This window comes from Mobula birostris, chromosome 6, assembly GCF_030028105.1.
Source record: "Mobula birostris isolate sMobBir1 chromosome 6, sMobBir1.hap1, whole genome shotgun sequence".
NCBI lineage: Eukaryota > Metazoa > Chordata > Chondrichthyes > Myliobatiformes > Myliobatidae > Mobula > Mobula birostris.
Window position 1 is genome coordinate 50,550,259 of NC_092375.1, and position 20,419 is coordinate 50,570,677.

General features: G+C 45.1%; 1 protein-coding gene across 2 annotated transcripts in view; it reads right to left on the reverse strand.

The window, feature by feature from the left end:
- Nucleotides 1–20,419, reverse strand: part of LOC140199046 (cyclic AMP receptor-like protein A) — a 187,240-nt gene that overhangs the window by 134,550 nt on the left and 32,271 nt on the right. For both annotated transcript variants that reach the window (XM_072260476.1, XM_072260477.1), the window contains exon 5: nt 19,876–19,936. In XM_072260476.1, the coding sequence (XP_072116577.1) occupies nt 19,876–19,936 (61 nt within the window). The remainder of the gene's footprint in view (nt 1–19,875; nt 19,937–20,419) is intronic.

Here is a 20,419-nt window from a genome sequence, read left to right on the forward strand (position 1 = left end):
AAAGAAGTTCCCCTCATGTTACCCCTAAACTTTTGCCCTTTAACTCTCAACTCATGTCCTCTTGTTTGAATCTTCCCCACTCTCAATGGAAAAGCCTATCTACGTCAACTCTATCAATCCCCCTCATAATTTTAAACACCTCTATCAAGTCCCCCCTCAACCTTCTACGCTCCAAAGAATAAAGACTTAACTTGTTCAACCTTTCTCTGTAACTTAGGAGGTGAAACCCAGGCAACATTTTAGTAAACCTCCTCTGTACTCTCTCAATTTTACTGACATCTTTCCTATAATTCGGTGACCAGAACTGTACACAATACTCCAAATTTGGCCTTACCAATGCCCTATACAATTTCAACATTACATCCCAACTCCTATACTCAATGCTCTGATTTATAAAGGCCAGCAAACCAAAAGCTTTCTTCACCACCCTATCCACATGAGATTCCACCTTCAGGGATCTATGCACCATTATTCCTAGATCCCTCTGTTCTACTGCATTCTTCAATGCCCTACCATTTACCATGTCTGTCCTATTTTGATTAGTCCTACCAAAATGTAGCACCTCACATTTTTCAGCATTAAACTCCATCTGCCATCTTTCAGCCCACTCTTCTAACTGTCCTAAATCTCTCTGCAAGCTTTGGAAACCTACCTCATCATCCACAACGCCACCTATCTTAGTATCATCTGCATACTTACTAATCCAATTTACCACCCCATCATCCAGATCATTAATATATATGACAAACAACATTGAACCCAGTACAGATCCCTGAGGCACACCGCTACACACCGTCCTCCAATCTGACACACAGTTATCCACCACTACTCTCTGGCGTCTCCCATCTAGCCACTGCTGAATCCATTTTACTACTTCCATATTAATGCCTAACGATTGAACCTTCCATGTGGAACCTTGTCAAAGGCCTTACTGAAGTCCATATAGACAACATCCACCGTTTTACTCTTGTCAACTTTCTTAGTAACCTCATCAAAAAATTCAATAAGATTTGTCAAACATGACCTTCCATGCACAAATCCATGTTGACTGTTCCTAATCAGACCCTGTCTATCCAGATAATTATACATACCATTTCTAAGAATACTTTCCATCAATTTACCCACCACTGACGTCAAACTCACAGGCCGATAATTGCCAGGTTTACTCTTAGAACCGTTTTTAAACAATGGAACCAGATGAGCAATACGCCAATCCTCCGGCACCAACTCCATTTCTAATGACATTTGAAATACAGGTTTCCCCCCGCCACCCGAAGGTAGAGCGTTCCTATGAAATGGTTCGTAAGCCAGAATGTCATAAAGCGAAGAAGCAATTACCATTTATTTATATGGGAAAAATCTGTGAGCATTCGCAGACCCAAAAATAATCTACCAAATCATGCCAAATAACACATAAAACCTAAAATAACAGTAACATATAGTAAAAGCAGGAATGATATGATAAATACATGGCTTGTATAAAGTAGAAATACTTTTCCACAATCTTTGCCTGAACTATTCTCCATAGCGAAAATATCACGCAAGCACCGTCGGCAAAAACACGGCGCAAGCGCTCTCCAGTAACCTTTAAGCTATGAAGCTGCCAAATCATACCAAATAACACGTAAAAATACACAGCCGATATAAAGTAGAAATAACGTATGTACAGTGTAGTATCACCTACCGGAATCGGGAAAGCGCCGAACACACTGATGATGCTGTGTTAGGCTGAGTCGTCAGAGGTTTGGGTGGTGCAGTGGTCCCCACCCTCCGTGCAGCGACTGATACCAATCCACGAAGCATGCAGGGGAACAGCGGTAGCCGGGAGGCACACAGCACATCTTTAAGAAAAAAAGCCGAAATAAACATGCTAATTAATTAGGTGCCGCCCAGCACGTAATTGTCAGCCCAGATCAGTGCCGATTGTCGAATGCATTGCCTCTGATCTGGGCCGACAATTACGTGTCGGGCAGCACCTAATTAATTGTTTATTTTGGCTTTTTTCTTAAAGATGTGCTGTGTGCCTCCCGGCTACCGTTGCATTCTCCGCGAATCGGTATCTGTCCACGGCCTGGGTGTTGGGGTGGTGGGACACTGGGGTGTCATCTCATTGTCGTCTGTTTCCATTAGAGCAGGCAGCTCATCTTCTCCTATGACTGCCCGCCTCGATGTCAAAGGTCGAGGTTCATCGTCTGCTGTGGCTGATGTGGAAGGCTTGCTTGACTGCTGAGCCTTGCGCATTTTTCTATCATACAGTTCTTTGTAAGCACTCAAACCATCCTGCAAATATCCCCTAAATCGACGTACCCTTTCAAAATTAAAGTCGTCCCTTATCATTACTCATTCGGTTTTGATTGTTATCCTTTCCCCTTCCAATTGCACCAGCTCTTCATCTATCAGTTCTTGGTCATGGGATGCCAAAACCTCTTCAACATCATCTTCGTCAGCTTCCACAAGCCAAACTCACTTAGTCCTTACTTCGTTCACCACGATCAAAACACTTAATTATGTCTAGTTTTACGCTAAGTGTAACACCCTTAGGAGCTCTTTCAGGCTTTTCCGATACGATATAACTCATCTTGCAAACGGCTGCTCACAGGCACGTGTTTAAGCAATGCCGGCGAGATTGCAGTTCCGAATCCGGGGAGAGCGGCTGCTCAGGGTGCGCGCTGCCTTTTATCGCATGCTGCTTTTTTTCGCGCGCTGCTTTTTTTCGCGCGCTGCTTTTTTTGCGCGCTACCTTTCTTCATAACAGTGAAAACACCTTCTGTTAGGGTACTAATGTAGGTCTTTCGTAACAGTGAGGTTTCGTAAAGCGAATGTTCGAAAAGCAGGGGACACCTGTATTTCTGTCAGAGCCCCTGCTATTTCTACACTAACTTCCCTCAAGGTCCTAGGGAATATCTTGTCCACATTTATATTCCTTAAAAGCCCCAGTACTTCCTCTTCTTTAATTGTCATACTTTCCATAACTACCCTTCTACTCTTCAAGGCTTCAAGTCAGGTTTTTTCCCCTATCCTTCTTCACATCTGCTCAGCTAGGACAGTACAGATGCCAGGGAGGATAGCTAACTATTCCTCTTGTGGAATGTAGAAACGCAGGGAGACCTCCAGTGTCCCAGATGACAACAACTGGAAGAAGATCATCCAGCTGCAGCTTCTAACAATCTGTGTTAAGGAGTTGGAGCTGGAACTGAATGAACTCCAGATCATTTGGAAAGCTGATGGTGTGATAGGTAGGACATATAGAGAGGGAGTTACACACAACGTGCAGGACACAGGAAACTGGGTGACAGTCAGCAAGGGGAAAGGGGTTAAACAGCCAATGCAGAGTACCCTGTGACCACCCTCCTCAACAACAGGTATATCACCTTGGATACTGTTGGGGGTGGGGGGAATGATCTAACGGGAAAGTCATGGCGGTTGGGTCTCTAACACTGAGTCTGCCCCTGTGACTCAGAAGGGAAGGGAAGGCATGCTGTGGAGATAGGAAATTCATTAATTAGGGGAATGGGCAGGAGGTTCTGTGGGCGAGAAAGAGATTCCCGGATGGTACGCTGCCTCCCAGATACCAGGGTCCAGAACATCTTGGATTGAGTCCTCACAGTTCTAAATTGGGGTAAACAGCTACAGGTCTTGATCCATGTAGGTACCAATTACATGGGCAGGACAAGTGGCTAGGTTCTGCATTGGGAGCTTCAAGGAGTTATGTGCTAAGTAAACAGGTAGGACCTCCAGGGCTGTGATCTCAGGATTGCTACCTGTGCCATGCACTAGTAAGTCCAGAACTAGGAAGATTTTGCAGGTTTAACAACTGGCTAAGGAGTTGGTGTAGGAAGGAGGACATAAGATTTTTGGATCATTGGGCTCTCTTCCAGGGAAGGTGGTACCTGTACAAAAGGGATAGCCTGCACCTGAACTGGAGGGGGACTGATATCCCAGCAGGAGAGTTTGTTAATACTGCACAGTGGGGATTAAATTAGAATTGCAGCGGGATGGGAACCAGAGTAACAGAACATTTGGTGGAGAGACTGTGGAGACAAATATTAGTAAGTCCTCGGACAAAGTGAAGAGTCAAAAGGTTGAGATAGTGCGACTGGGGTCCTGAGCTGCATATATTTCAATGCAAGAAGTATGGTACGAAAGGTGGATGAGCTCAGGGCACGGAGTACTTGGTAAGTGGGAAGCCTTCAAAAACGAAATTTTGAGAGTACAAAGTTTATATGTGCCTGTCAGAATAAAAGGTAAAGATAAGATAAAAAAACTGTCGACTTTGCTGGAGAGGCTGTGGCCTAGTGGGAGATTTTGCACATATATTCTGGGACTGTCCCAAATTAAGGGAATTTTGGTACAAGGTCACTGAGGAAATAAGAAGGATTTTAGATATAAGTATACCCTTTGAACCTAGTCATTTAATTTTAGGCAACCTCCCGCAATCTGCATTACAGAAGAATGAACTACACATGTTAAGAGTCTTGATTCTGATTGCTCATAAAATGATAACCGTCAACTGGCTTAAGTCTCAGCCACGCACTTTGGAACAAAGGATACAGAGAATGAAAGAAGTGAACTGTATGGAAAATATCACTGCAAATTTACAACTGAAAATGGACTTTTACCTGGAAAGATGGAACTCTGTTATAGTGTACCTGGCACAGTGAAAGGCCCATACAGGGGCCTGGTAAAATGTAGGACTTGAGTTCATTTACTGAGGACTGTGATTTTAATTAAAATAGATGTAAATCTACATTGAGGGATGATCTAAAGTATATAGACCATGTGTATGTCTGTGTTTGTATGTAAGTGTATGTATGTGCTCTTTGTTTCTTCTTTCTCTTGCTCCTACTCTCTTCTACCCGATATTGTTAATACAGGTATTTACCATTGTGCAGTGAACTGTGGACTGATAGCCAATGCTTGTTTGTAGATATGTATTTGTTCAATAAAGTTCAAAAAAAAGATAAAGATAACAAGTAGGGAACCTTGGTTTTCAAGAGATATCGAGATCCTGGTTAAGAGAAAAAAATGAAGCTGCATAGCAGGTGCAGGCAAGCAGGAACAAATGTGGTGCTTATGGAATAAAGAAATGCAAGAGAACACTTCAGAAAGAAATCAGGAAGGCTAAAATAAGTTGCTCTAGCAGAAGGTGAAGGATCATCCTAAGGAATTCTACAGGTATGTTAAGAGCAAATGGATTGCAAGGGACAAAATTGGTCCTTTGGAAACCAGAATGCCAACCCAAGTTTGGAGCCGAACCAGATGGGGAGATCTTAAATGAATTATTTGCATCTGAATTTACTCAGGAGACAGACACAGAGTCTGGACAAGTGAGGCATAGAGGCATTAACTTCATGGACCCTGTACAGATTATGCAGGAGGAAAATCAGGGTAGATAAATCCCCAGGGCCTGATAAAGTGTTCCCTCAGATCCTACAGGAGGCAAATGCAGAAATTGCTATGGCCCTAGCAGAGATATTTAAATCATCCTTAGCGGTAGGGTAGGTATCAGAAGATTGGAGGATACCAATGTTGTTCTGCTGTTTAGAAACAGGAAGGTTGATGAAGAAAAGGCAGTGAATGTTGTTTACATGGACTTTAGTGAGGAATTTGACAATGTCCCATTTAGGAGGCTGGTCAAGAAGGTTCAGTCGCTCGGCATTCAGCATGGGTAGTAAATTAGATTAGATACTGGCTCTGTGGGAGAAGCCAGAGAGTGGTAGTGGAGCGTTGCCTCCCTGACTAGAGGTCTGTGACTACTGATGTGCCGCAGGGATCAGTGCTGGACCCTTTGTTATTTGTCATCTATATCAATGATCTGCATAATAATAATGTGGTTAACTGGATCAGCAAGTTTGCCGATGACACCAAGATTGGGGGTGTAGTGGACAGTGAAGAAGGCTATCATGGCTTGCAAAGGGATCTGCATCAGCTGTAAAAATGAGCTGAAAAATGGCAGATAGAATTTAATGCAGACTACTGTGAGGTTTTGCACTTCGGTAGGACCAACCAGGGTAGGTCTTACAAAGTGAACTGTCGGGCACTGAGGAGTGCGGTAGAACAAAATAATCTTGGAATACAGATCCATAATTCATTGAAAGTGACATCACAGATAGATGGAATCATAAAGAAAGGTTCTGGCACACTGGCCTTCATAAATCAATGTATTCAGTACAGAAAATGGGATATTATGTTGAAGTTTTATAAGACGTTGTTGAGGCCTAATTTGGAGTATTATGTGCAGTTTTGGTAACCTAGAGTACAGAGAAAATTTACAAAGATGTTATCTGATCTGGAGGATATGAGTTATAAGGAAAAATTGAATAGGTTAGGACTATTCTTTAGAACATAGAAGATTGAGAGGAGATTTGATGGAGGTATACAAAATTATGAGGGATACAGATCAGGCAATTGCAAGCTGGCTTTTTCCACTGAAGTTGTGTGGGACTACAACCAGAGGTCATGGGTTAAGAGTAAAAGGTGAGAAGTCTAAGGGAAACACGAGGGAAAACTTCTTCACTTAGAGGGTCATGAGAATGAGCTGCCAGCGTAGGTGATGCATGTGAGCTCAATTTCAACATTTAAGAGAAGTTTGGATAGGTACATGGATGGTAGGGATATAGAGGGCTATGGTCCCAATATAGGTCGATGGGAATAGGCAATTTAAATAGTTTTGGCATGAATTAGATGTTATAGTCTATATTCTATAGGGTATAGCAAGGGCATGATTGAGCTTGAGAGGGTGCAAAAAATTTAACAACCATGTTGCCTGGATTGGAGAGCTGAAACGTAGGGAGATTAGATCAATTAGGTCTGTTTTCTCTGGAGAGGTGACATGATAGAGTTATATACAATTATGAAAGGTGTAGATAGGGGAAATAGCCAATGTATGTTTCTAAAATGTAAGTGTGTCTAAAATTAGACAGCACAGGTTTAAGGTGTGAGAGAAGAGATATAAACGGGATCTGCAGGGTAAATCTTTCACACAAAAGGGTAGTTGGTAACTTGAATGAGCTGCCAAAGGAGGTGGTAGAGGCAGAAACAAACAACACTTAAGAGGCCCCTGGACAGATACTTGAAAACTAGGGCAAAGAAGGCTTTGGAATTAATGCATCCACAAGTGCGATTAGTACAGCATGACGTTTAGCAAAACCACAGGTCAAAGATCTTGCTTCTATGCTGCATGATTCTAAGATAAGAGGAAATAGTCTCATAGTAACTATACCTGATGTAACCACAATAGAATATTATATGCAAGTTCTGATCTTGTTAACTAAGGAAGGATACACTTGCAAAAGAGTGAGCACAAAAAGGTTCACCAGATTGATTCCTAGGATGGGGCAGACAGCATCAGAATCAGGTTTATTACGTTGTGAGATTTGTTGTTTTGTAGCAGTAGAGTGCAAAACATAAAAATTACCATAAGCTACAACAATAAATAACTAAATAGATAATAGTGCAAATCAGTTATCTTGTACGTTATCCCGGTGACCTTACAATGCTCCAATTTCCTCCCACATTCCAAAAACGTACGGGTTAATAGGCTGATCAGTCAAATGAGAGTAATTGGACAGTGCGGGCTCATTGGGGCAGAAGGGCCCGTTACTGTTCTGGATCTCTAAAGAAAATAAATAAATGTTGACTCCCAAGAACTTGAAGATGCTCACTTTTCCCACTGCTAATCCCTCAGTGAAGTCTGGTGTGTATTCTCCCAACTTCTCCTTTCTAAAGTTCACAATCAGTACCTTGTTGTTACTGATATTGGTGTGAGTACGTGGCCAAGTGGTTAAGGCATTGGACTAGCTACCTGAAGGTCATGAGTTCGAGCCCCAGCTGAGGGAACGTGTTGTGTCCTTGAGCATGGCACTTAATCACACACTGCTCTGTGATGACACTGGTGCCAAGCTGTATGGGTCCTAATGCCCTTCCCTTGGACAACATTGGGCAACTGCTGGTCTTCCATACAATCTTGCCCAGGCCTACGCCTTGGAGAGTGAAGAGTGAAGGTCTCGCAAGACTAACGGATGCCTTTATTACTGATATGGAGTGCAAAGTTATTGTGGTGTCATCACACAACCAGTCAATCAATCTCACTCCTATACGTCTCCTCATTACCATCTAAGATCCTGACAACTACAATTATGTCACCAAAACAACTGTGTCAAGGGGAGGTTAAGCAGTCTGGGGAGAATAAGAAAGTTACAAAATTTTTATGTATTTATGTGTTTTGGGTACATACATATGAAGCTTCCTATAGCTGGGGTGCACCAAACCAGGATTACCATTTTCAAAGGGGTCAGTTTTGGAACAAGGACCAATTTCTTTATCAAGAGGGTAATGAATGCTTAGAATTTTCTACCCAGAAAACTGTGGAGAATCAGTCATTGAGTATATTCAAAACAGATGGAGATAATTTTGAATATTAAAGGAATGGAAAGAAATGCAGGAAAGTAGTAGTAACGTAAATGCTCAGTCATGTTGTTACTGAACAGCCAAAAATCTTTTTTTATTATAATGTTTTAAATTATTTACCAATAGGTATGCTGACATCTTTCATTTGGGATATGATGGGATTTGGCTGCAAAATTACACAAAGAAAAATTTTGAAAATCTGTAACAAATACCTAATTTTCATTAAGCATGTCATATGGCTCCTAATGAATTACTGAAATTTCTATCTTAGTAACGATATATCTAACTGTGCAAATTAAGATGCAAATGGCTAATGATTTTGCATGCTGCACCATCGTTTTGTTACCGGAGCTGTGAATGGTTAGAATACATACAGCTTCTTTAATAGCTATGAAGATGAAATTTCTTCCATTTAAGGCAATACTCAGAAACTGCCACCTAATTTGGTGTAGTTTATTAGTTTGCACTGGATGTCAGTACAGTACATGGTTGGTACAACATTGTGGCTGAAGGGCCTGTAATGTGCTGTAGATTTCTATGTTCTATGTCATACAGTCATACAGCATGGAAATAGGCCCAACTGGTCCATACCCATCAAAGCTAGTCTCATTTGCCAGCATTTGCCCCTTAACCTTCTGAATATTATCAACCCAACTGTTTTATAGTTAGTTATTACACTTGCCTTAAGCACTTCCTCTGGTAACTGATTCTACGTGGACACCAACCTTTGGGTAGAAAACTAGTGTAACGCCATCCACTTCTTGCAATTCCTCCGTCACCGCCGCATCTGCTCTCAGGATGAGGCTTTTCATTCTAGGACGAGGGAGATGTCTTCCTTTTTTAAAGAAAGGGGCTTCCCTTCCTCCACTATCAACTCTGCTCTTAAACGCATCTCCCCCATTTCACGTACATCTGCTCTCACTCCATCCTCCCACCACCCCACTAGGAATAGGGTTCCCCTGGTCCTCACCAACCACCCCACCAGCCTCCGGGTCCAACATATTATTCTCCCTACGCGACTCCCTTGTCCATTCATCCCCCCCATCCCTCCCCACTATCTCCCTTCTGGCACTTATCCGTGTAAGCGGAACAAGTGCTACACATGCCCTTACACTTCCTCCCTTACCACCATTCAGGGCCCCAAACAGTCCTTTCAGGTGAGGCAACACTTCACCTGTGAGTCGACTGGGGTGATATACTGCGTCCGGTGCTCCCGATGTGGCCTTTTATATATTGGCGAGACCCGACGCAGACTGGGAGACCACTTTGCTGAACATCTACGCTCTGTCCACCAGAGAAAGCAGGATCTCCCAGTGGTCACACATTTTAATTCCACATCCCATTCCCATTCTGACATGTCTATCCACGGCCTCCTCTACTGTAAAGATGAAGCCACACTCAGGTTGGAGGAACAACACCTTATATTCCGTCTGGGTAGCCTCCAACCTGATGGAATGAACATCGACTTCTCTAACTTCCGCTGAGGCCCCACCTCCCCCTCATACCCCATCTGTTACTTATTTTTATGCACACATTCTTTCTTTCACTCTCCTTTTTCTCCCTCTGTCCCTCTGAATATACCTCTTGCCCATCCTCTGGGTCCCCCCCCCCTTGTCTTTCTTCCCGGACCTCCTGTCCCATGATCCTCTCGTATCCCCTTTTGCCAATCACCTGTCCAGCTCTTGGCTCCATCCCTCCCCCTCCTGTCTTCTCCTATCATTTTGGATCTCCCCCTCCCCCTCCAACTTTCAAATCCCTTACTCACTCTTCCTTCAGTTAGTCCTGACGAAGGGTCTTGGCCTGAAACGTCGACTGCACCTCTTTCTACAGATGCTGCTTGGCCTGCTGCGTTCACCAGCAACTTTGATGTGTGTTGCTTGAATTTCCAGCATCTGCAGAATTCCTGTTGTTAGTGTAACGCGCTGTAAGGTTTCACTGCTAATGTAATGGTTTTTTTGTAATGTTCACTGCTGAAGTAACAGTTTCTCTGTAGCAGCAATGTTTGGGTTATGTCTGGAGATAACAGGACTATGGATGAATGTTAGCCAATCAGGATTTTGTTGCCCTGTCTTGTGAATCCGGAAGCAGTTGATTTCATGGGCTTTTGCCAGAGAGGGAGAGAGATGAAAAGAGAAGACGCGAATGGAGAGATTTGGTAGACCACCGGACGGGGTGGACTCAGAGCGAGGGTCCGAAGGGCAGTGACAATCAGAGGAGGTCAATGGGGACCGACTGGCCTATGAGTGAGCTCCAACTTTGTGCACAGACTGTTTAATAAGATTTGGGCCTTTTTTAAATTTTGTTTCTCTACTCACCATATAGTCAAAGTAAGAGTTATAAAGTTTAATCACTTAATCGCATATTGTGGACTGTTTGTTATTTCAGGATACTGATTTGTAACAGCGGACACATAGTGCAGCATCCACCCAAATGAGATTTCTTAAGTTTGGCCGGGCAGGGGGTTATCACCTCCTCTATTAAGCTGCTAGGCGAAGCGAGTCTTACAATTGCATCTCAAATTTCTTTTAAATCTTTCCCCTCTCACCTTAAACCTATGCCCTCTCATACTTGATAGCCCAATACTGGGGAAAAGATAGTGCAATCACCCAATTTATGCCCCTCATGATTTTATATACTTCTATAAGATCACCTTTTAGTCTCCTATGCTCAAAGGAATAAAGCTTTAGCTCTCCAACCTCTTCCTGTAACTCAGCAGCTCAAGTCTAGTCAGTATCCTTATAAATCTTTCCAGCATTCTTTCTAGTCTAATAACATCTTTCTGGTAGCAGGGTGACCAAAACTGAACACAATACTCCCAAGTACAGCCTCACCAGTGCCCTGTATAACTGCACCATGAACCCCCCCCCCCAACTTTTATACTGATTTATGAAGGCCAGTGTGACAAAAGCCTTCCTCAACACTCTGTCTATCTGTAGCTTCACTTTCAGTCAACCAAGGTATTCCAAGGTCACCTGGTCTACAACGCTCCCAAGGCACTGCAATTCACTGCGAAAGTCCTAGCTGGATTTATCTTTCCAAGTTATCCTAGCTAAATCCCATTTCCCATTCTTCAGTCCATTTGCTCACATGATCAAGACTTCCCTGTAATTTTACTAACTTTCTTCCTTGTCTACTATAGCACCTTTTCTAATGTCATCTGCAAATTTATTAACCATTGATGTAGGTGACAAACAACAATGGGCCCAGCACTGACCCTCGAAGCACACTACTAGTCAAGGGTTTCCATTCCAAGAAACAACCTTCTACCATCATTTTCTGCTTTCCACAATAAAGAAAATTGTGTATCCAATTTGCCATGCCTTTCCAGAGCAGTCTATCATGTGAAACTTTGTCAGAGGTCTTACTGAAGTCTATAAACCAAGTCTACTACCCACATCAACTTTCTAGGTCACATCAAAAAAACTCCATTAAGTTCATAAAACATGATTGCCCATGCAAAATGCCATGGTAACTACTGTCTTTCCAGATACAAGCATAGCTTATCTCTCAGAATTCTCTCCTGTCACAGATGCACTCAGGGGCCACTCTATTAGGAACCGCCTGTACCTAATAAAGTGGCAACTGAGTGAATGTCCGTGGTCTTCTGCGGCAGTAGCTCCATCCACTTCAAAGTTCAACAATTTGTGCATTCAGAGATACTCTTCTGCACACTACTGTTGTAATGTGTGGTGATTTGAGTTATTGTCATCATCCTGTTAGGCCATTCTCCTCTGACCTCTCTCATTAACAAGGCATTTCTTCCCCACAGAACTACCACTCACTGGATTTTTTTTTGCATGATTCTCTGTAAACTCTAGAGACTGTTGTGCATAAAAATCCCAGGCGACTTTCTAACCACACAGTCTAAACCAACAATCATTCCATGGTCAAAGTAACTTAGAACACATTTTTCCCCATTCTGATATTCAGTCTGAACAATAACTGAACCTGTTGACCATGTCTGCATGCAATTATGCATTGATTGCTGCCACATGATTGACTGATTAGATATTTGCGTTAATAAGCAGGTGTACAGTTGTACCTAATAAAGTGGGGACTGAGCGTATGCATAGAATTAGTCCAGCACAACAGCATTACTGAAATTTCAGTTACCTGATATAATTGTTATTGCTTTTAATTAAACTAGTTAGGGTGTTCTTTCTTGAGCAAATCAAAGGAAGTAGTCTCACTACTTTTGCTTCCTATCTTTCCTTTTCCTTTTTCTCTCTCTCTATCCAGTTTCTTTCTTTTAGCAGTATGAATCCTTGTCCCTTCTTGTGCCTCTTCCTATCTTGTATGTTTGCTGCTCTCTGTTCCTTCCCATCTTATCTTCCCTCTGTCTCCACATTTTTTCTTCCTTCTTTAGCTTTCTCTCTCCTTTGTTTTCAAATCTCATTTTCTTTCTAGTTTGTGTTCTTTGATTGCATTTATAGAATCACAGTCATATACCATAGAACAGATTCTTCAGTCCATGACATCCATGTTGACCATTTTGTCCATCTACACTAATCTATTCAGTCTGCATTAGGTCTGTATCCTTCTACAGTATATCTTATTGTGCAAGTGCTTAGCTAAATATTCCCACCTAAGTATTCCCTAAACACAGTGGTTATACCTGATTCCATCACCTTCTCTAGCAGCAAGTTCCAAATATCAACTACTCTGTGTGAAACCCATATTTTTGATAAGAAGAAGATTCTTACTATCTACTGCCAATATGCCTCTTGTAATTTTATATACCTCAATTATTTTAGTTTATACACTAATTTTTATTTATGGTTACTACTCTACTTGCCTGGATTACATATCAGTCTCCCTCAGACTCTCATCAGTTCCCTCTAATTATGATTACACATTCTTTTTTCCCTTCAATTTTCCATTATTCCCACTCAAAGCTTCTGTTCACATTCATCCCCTTCACATCATTTCTTACTTACATTCTTTTTCCTGCCAGCCTATAATTTCTCTCTTTCTGTTTCTGGCACAGCTTTCTGGGAAAAATAAATGGGTCATTCCTAAAAAGGCCAATGTTAGTGAGGCTGCTGTGACACAGCATGCAATCTCATCATTAAGAGTCAATAGCTTAACTATTTTTGACCATACCCTCTACAAAGTTTTTCTGGCAAAGGAAGAGTACAGACAATAAACCACAAAAAAGATGGAAGAAAACAAAACAGCTGCAGCGTTTCATGTTATGAAGTGAAAATACAGAATCCTTATGCATAGACTTTTTATGGATTCTTAATGGGTACCCGAAGCATTTCTGTAATGTAACAACATCCAAACAAAACAATGAAGCTGTGGTCGCGCTGATACGCATCGAGTGAAAGCAACACACTGAGTCGAGCAGGGTCTGGTTGAACTGTTTACTATTTCAATCCACGCGCACTTAAGTACCCGCTCCCAGCATAACCCCGCTCTTTGCAGAGCGGAAGTGACGACGGCTTCCAGGCCGAGGTCTGCCCCGCACTCAGAGCCCTTTCGGTTGCCGCTGGCTGTGGGTTCGCCGGCAACTGCTGGAGCTGGTTTGCTTGCCGCGTGGGCGAGCCGCCACATAAACCCCGCCACCCCCACCACCAAAACCGGCACTAGGAGGTGCAGAGCCCACAGCCTGCACACCATCAGTTCTTTTAGGTGGCCGGCCTTGTCGTCGTGGGGGTGGCACCGCAACCGGGCATTCAAGGTCTAGATGCGCCGGTTTGAGACGGTCAATGGTAAAAGTCTCTTCACGACCGCCAATGTCGAGAACGCAGGTCGTCCCATTATGGCGCACCACCTTGTAGGGTCCTTCATATGGTCGCTGCAGGGCTGGTCTGTGCGTGCCTTGGCGAACGAAAACATACTTGCTCTGTTGTAGGTCCTTGGGCACAAAAGAGGGTGTTGTTCCGTGATGGGATGTTGGGACTGGGGCAAGTGTTCCAAGCCGCTCCCAGAGTTTAGTTAGGACCCCAGCAGGTGTGTCCTCCTGGCCACGGGGTGCTGGCACAAACTCACCGGGAACCGTGAGTGGGGCACTATAAACAAGTTCGGCCGATGATGCGGCCGGGTCCTGCTTGGGTGCCATGCGGATGACAGCAGCACCCAGGGGAGTTCGTCGACCCAGTCTGGCCCTCAGAGGCGTGCCATCAGGGCCAACTTCAAGTGCCTGTGGAAACGTTCCACCAGGACGTTGGACTGCGGGTGGTAAGCAGTCATTCGGTGGAGCTGGGTTCCGAGGAGTTGTGCCAGTGCAGACCACAAAGCCGATGTGAACTGCACATGCCTGTCTGAAGTGGCATGGACTGGGAGTCTGAACCGTGCCGCCCAGATGGTAATCAGGGCTCTGGCGCATGTCTCTGTGGCCGTGTCAGTAAGTGGGATAGCTTCCGGCCACCTCGTGAACCTGTCCACCATGGTGAACAGGTATCTCGCTCCTCTCAAAACCGGCAGTGGGCCGACGATGTCCACGTGGACATGTTCAAACCTCCGTGTCGGCTGGAAGGGTTGCAGTGGGGCCCTCATGTGCCTCTGGATTTTGGAGGTTTGACAGTGCATGCATGTCCTGGCCCAGTAGCCGACCTCCTTGCATAGGCCGTGCCACACAAACCTGTCTGCAATCAGCCGGATGGTCATCCGAATGGAATGGTGGGCTAAACCGTGCAAGGCGTCGAAAACGCAGCACCTTCAAGCGGTCAGGACAATGGGCCGAGGTTGCCCGGTGGACACATCGCAAAGGAGCTCATTACCTTCGGGCCCAATGGGTATGTCTTCGAGGTGGAGCCCTGAGACTGCGGTTTGGTACGCCGGCATCTCGCTGTCCAGTCATTGCGCCTTAGCTAACACCACATAATCTACCCCCGGAGACAGAGAGTGCACTGATTGGACAGAGGTTCGTGACAGCGCATCGGCTACCACGTTGTTCTTCCCGGAGATGTGCTTGATCGTGGTGGTAAACTCCGAGATGTACGACAGGTGACGTTGCTGGCGGCCTGACCACGGGTCCGCCACTTTGGCAAACGCGAAAGTGAGGGGCTTGTGGTCTGTGAAGACTGTGAACTCCCTCCCTTCCAGGAAATACCTGAAGTGCCGGATGGCAAGGTACAGGGTCAGTAGCTCCCTGTCGAAAGCACTGGGGTCGTAGGTGCCGACTGAAAAAAGCGAGCGGCTTTCACTGGCCTTCGATGAGCTGCTCGAGCATGCCGCCAACTGCCGCGTTGGAGGCATCCACAGTGTGGGCAGTGGGTCATTGACCCGGGGGTGGTCCAGGAGCGTGGCGTTTGCTAGTATGTTCTTGGCTTGTTCAAAAGCCACCGTCGCCTCCTCTGTCCAGGTGACCTCTTTGACCTTGCCGGACATCAAGCCGAAAAGGGGCCGCATGATCCGGGCCGCTGAGGGCAGGAAACGGTGATAAAAGTTAACCATTCCAACAAATTCCTGCAGGCCTTTAACAGTGCTGGGTCTGGCAAATTGGCGGATGGCTTCAACTTTTGCTGGCGGGGCACAGCTCCATGGCAGTCGATCCGGTGTCCCAAGAAGTCGATGGCGGGTAGGCTGAACTGGCACTTGGCAGGGTTGAGATCCAGGCCGTAGTCACTTAGGTGGCAGCAGAGCAGGCGTAAATGTGCTAGATGTTCCTGGCGGGAGCGGCTGGCAATAAGTATGTCATCCAGGTAGATGAACAGAAAGTCCAGATCTTGCCCTACAGCATCCATCAGGTGCTGGAACGTCTGTGCCGCGTTTTTGAACCCGAACAGCATCCTGAGGAACTCGAACAGGCCAAAGGGGGTAATGAGGGCCATCTTGGGTACATCGTCCGGGTTGACTGGGATCTGATGATACCCTTGGACCAGGCCAATCTTCGAAAAGACGCGTGTCCCGTGCAGGTTGGCCATAAAGTCCTGCATGTGTGGTACCGGAGAGCGATTGGACGTGGTGGCATTGTTCAGCCTCCTATAGTCGCCGCACAGTCTCCACCCTCCCACGGACTTGGGCACCATATGGAGTGGGGAGGACCACGGGCTGTCGGAACGCCGCACAATCCCCATCTCCTCCATCTTCCTGAATTTCTCTCGTGAGGTGGAGCTTGTTGGGCGGTAGCCTGAGGGCCTGGGGATGAAGGGGAGGTCCCTGTGTGGGGATGTGGTGCATCACGCCGTGCTTGGGGTCTGTTGAGGAAAACAGCAGCATGATGATAGATGGAAACTCCGATAACACTCTGGTGAACTTGTTGTCGGAATGAGTGACAGAGTCCAGGTGCGGGGCCGGTAACTTGGCCTCACCAAGGGAGAAAGTCTGGAACATCTTCGCATCGACCAATCGTTGTCCCTTCAAATCCACGAGCAGACAGTGCGCGCAGAGGAAGTCCGCACCCAGCAATGGCTGTGATACTGTGGCCAGCATAAATGTCCAGGTAAAGCAGCTGGAACCGAACTGCAAGGGGATGGTTCTTGTGCCGTAGGCACGGATGGTGCTGCTGTTGGCTGCCGTAAGTTCTGGTCCTGTCCTTCTAGTTTGGATATCGTGGCTCGAGAGGGGTAGGACACTGATTTCCGCCCCCATGTCCACCAGGAATCTATGCCCAGAATGCTCGTCCCAAACGTAGAGGAGGCTATCACCGGTGACCAGCCGCCATAGCCATCAGCAACGGCTGGTCCTGGCGTTTCCCTGGAACGAGCATGGCAGTCGGCAGCCACGGGCCCTAGAACCCCACCTTTGATGATAAAAACACCAAGACTCAGAAGTGGTGCCGTTCCTTGGTGTGGGTGTTACGTGCTCCGCTGCTGGGGTGTGGGAGGGCCGGGCTTTCGGCCGTGCCGCAGCACTAATTTCGATGGTGGTTCCGCCATTTTGTTTGGTGCGCCAAAGCACGTCCGTGTGGGCAGCAACCCTGCACGGGTCTCTGAAGTCTTCATCTGCTAGCAGGAGGCAGATGTCTTCTGGCATTTGCTCCAAGAAGATCTGTTCAAAAAGCAGGCAAGGCTTATGGCCGTCTGCCAGTGCTAGCATGTCGCTCATCAGGGCTGATGGCGCGTGGTCGCCCAGGCCGTCCATATGCAATAACCGCGTGGCCCGTTCGTGGCGGGAGAGGCCAAATGTGCGGATTAACAGGGCCTGGAGTGCCTCGTACCTGTCTGTTGCCAGGGCTGATGCAGAAAGTTGATAACGCGGTCCGCTGTCTCCTGGTCGAGGGCGCCCACCACATAGTAATACCTGGTGGCATCTGAGACAATTTGCCTGACCTGGAACTGGGCCCCTGCTTGCTCGAACCAGACCAGGGATTGAGTGGTCCAGAAGGTTGGCAGTTTAAGGGAAGCTGCATTCTGCAGAGCTGAGTCGTTCATGTTGGGTCCAAATGCCGTTGGATCGTCAGGGTCACCAGTGTAGTCGCGCTGATACGCAACAAGTGAAAGCAACACACTGAGTCGAGCAGGGTCTGGTTGAACTGTTTACTGTTTCAATCCGCGCGCGCTTAAGTACCCGCTCCCAGCATCCCCTGCTCTTTGCGGGGCGGAAGCAACGTCGGCTTCCGGGCCGAGGTCTGCCCCGCACTCAGAGCCCCCTCGGTTGCCACTGGCTGTGGACTCGCCCGCGACTGCTGGAGCCGGTTCGCTTGCCATGTGGCCGAGCTGCCACAAAGCAAAGATATGGTTGCTATCATAATAAAACTACATTGAGAGAGCATATTTTTTGCTTTGCAACTTTCAGCATTCATGATCAAGATGTGGACTTTTAACAGATGAATATTTCTTATTTATATATTAGATTTCATAAATGAATACCATTTCTGACTATTTGAATAGGTCAATAAGTACCAAGAGGACAAAGCAGTTTATTTACCACTACTGCTGAAGCAAAGAATATTGCAGATGGATGACAACACAAAATGGAATGAATCAAGTACTAAAGTGATTAATGACACTCAGCACTAACTCGGCTTCCACTGCTTACAATGTATGATGCTGCAGGGAAGGGAAGATTCTTCTGACATTTTACGCAAGTCAAAATGTGCTTAATAACACATTCATCCTTTCTACTATCTCTTCCCTTGACAAAGCAAGGTCTTTTGGTAAGGAGGTCCAAGACTACTGGAGACCAGGCTCTGCTACATAGGCTAAGTATATGCACACAGACACACATGTATGCTCAACATATACAAAGTACACAAAGATACTTTGATCACCTACTCATCACTACCGCAGATAATCTTGCCAGCTCTTTCTCATCACCTCTCCGTCAGTCTCCCTATCTCTGACCTTTTACTCCTAAACATCTTGCTCATTCTCCCAACTCCGTTCACAACCCCTCTACTCATTTTCATCTTTTTTCGTTTATTCCCTCTTCCTTCCCCTCTGCTCCCCAATCAGCTGCTGATAGGCCCCTTGCTCCAATGAATGAAGCTATCTAGTAATTACTGTGGTTCACCCTCTTCAGGGCACGCTCTCAACTTTCCAGGTCCCCTGCCTCCACATGGTTCCACCAGCCAGCCACCCGAAACCTGCAGCCTAACCTTCAACAACCTGACCTTTCTCAGGAAGTCCAAGAGAATCTTCATCTCCCCTTACGGTGCTGTCCAATGTTGACAGACTATGGATTGCCCGAGGGCCCAGCATGACTTTTTCCTGTGGATAAAGATAGATTCATCCTGCAGGAGATGGAGCACCATCTTTATCTAATAGAAAAAATAACCTGAAGCTCCAGGGGTTCCGTTTAACTACATTCCTTTTATGCTCCCTGTACCTCCCTTCCCTGTGTTCCTTTTACACTGCTGTGCGGAAAAGAATTAGTTTAGTTCAACGTCACATTCAGTGCAGACACTATGGCTGAAGGGTCTGTTGCTGTGTTGTGCTGTTCTATGTTCCATATCCCTTGGCCTCTCTCTGCTGGAATCTCATACTTTGTACATACTGTTTGGTTGAAATATCTATAATCATAATCATAAAACATTCTTCATTTATTATAAGCAGTACTCAGTCCTACTTGTTATCAAATCCTTCCAGGACTGCAAAAGTGACAATGCATATTTCTCCAGATTTACCCTTTATTCCTCTGAAAATGATCTCTGTTGGAATGTATCCCATTGCAGCATTTAACCAAGCTCTACAAAAATATATAATAAAGCTCATAAAATATTTCCAATTTACCTGTCAAATGTAGTATAAAGATTAAGGATTGCCAAGATTGCTATGAATTCTGTTAGGCAGAAAAAGCTTATAGTGATGTAGAACTGTTAATGAATTACAGAACCAATAAAACCACACTTTCTGCTACACCTTATTGTAACAAATGAAAAATCAAGATGACATTTCATTAAACCAATTTGTAACATATTGCAATTGTAGCATTTTGATATAAACACAAGTTATTTTCCAATACAGTTGAAAACATCAGAAAGAAATTATATACAAGTACTGTATTTATTTAAAAAGTTTAAATTTTGGGTTTTGACCTATTTTGAGTTTCTGTATGCAAAAGAAGCACACTACTTACCAAAATATGTAAGCCACCAGGCCTGGAAGTTGCACAGGGCACCATCTGGGATAACTTCTCCCTGTATCAAAGGCAAAGTTTCATACAGTAAACAAAACTCAAAAAACTACAGATACTGGTAGTAGCAGATATTGATAGAGCCCTTGATCATATCTCATTTCTTTCCCACACCACTGCTCTCAATTCTCCTCCAAGGAGAGTATTCTATGGCCCACATCTTTCCCTCCACCAGTCATCATATTCAATATATCATCCTTCAGATTTCCACCACCTTCAACAGAATTCCAGCACCAAACACCTTCAACCCCTCACCCCATTTCAGTATTTCAAAAGGACCATTCCTTTCACAAGTCCACCTTCACCGACAACTCCTCTCCTTACAGCGTGCAACTACAATAATTGTGACACCTCGTTCTTCCCCATCATCCAAGGACCCAAAAAATCTTTCTCGGTCAAGCAGTGCTTTACTTGCAGTTCTTCCAATCTACTGCTCTGCACTCTGTTTTCATAATATGGTCTCATCTACATTAGAGAAATCAAATGC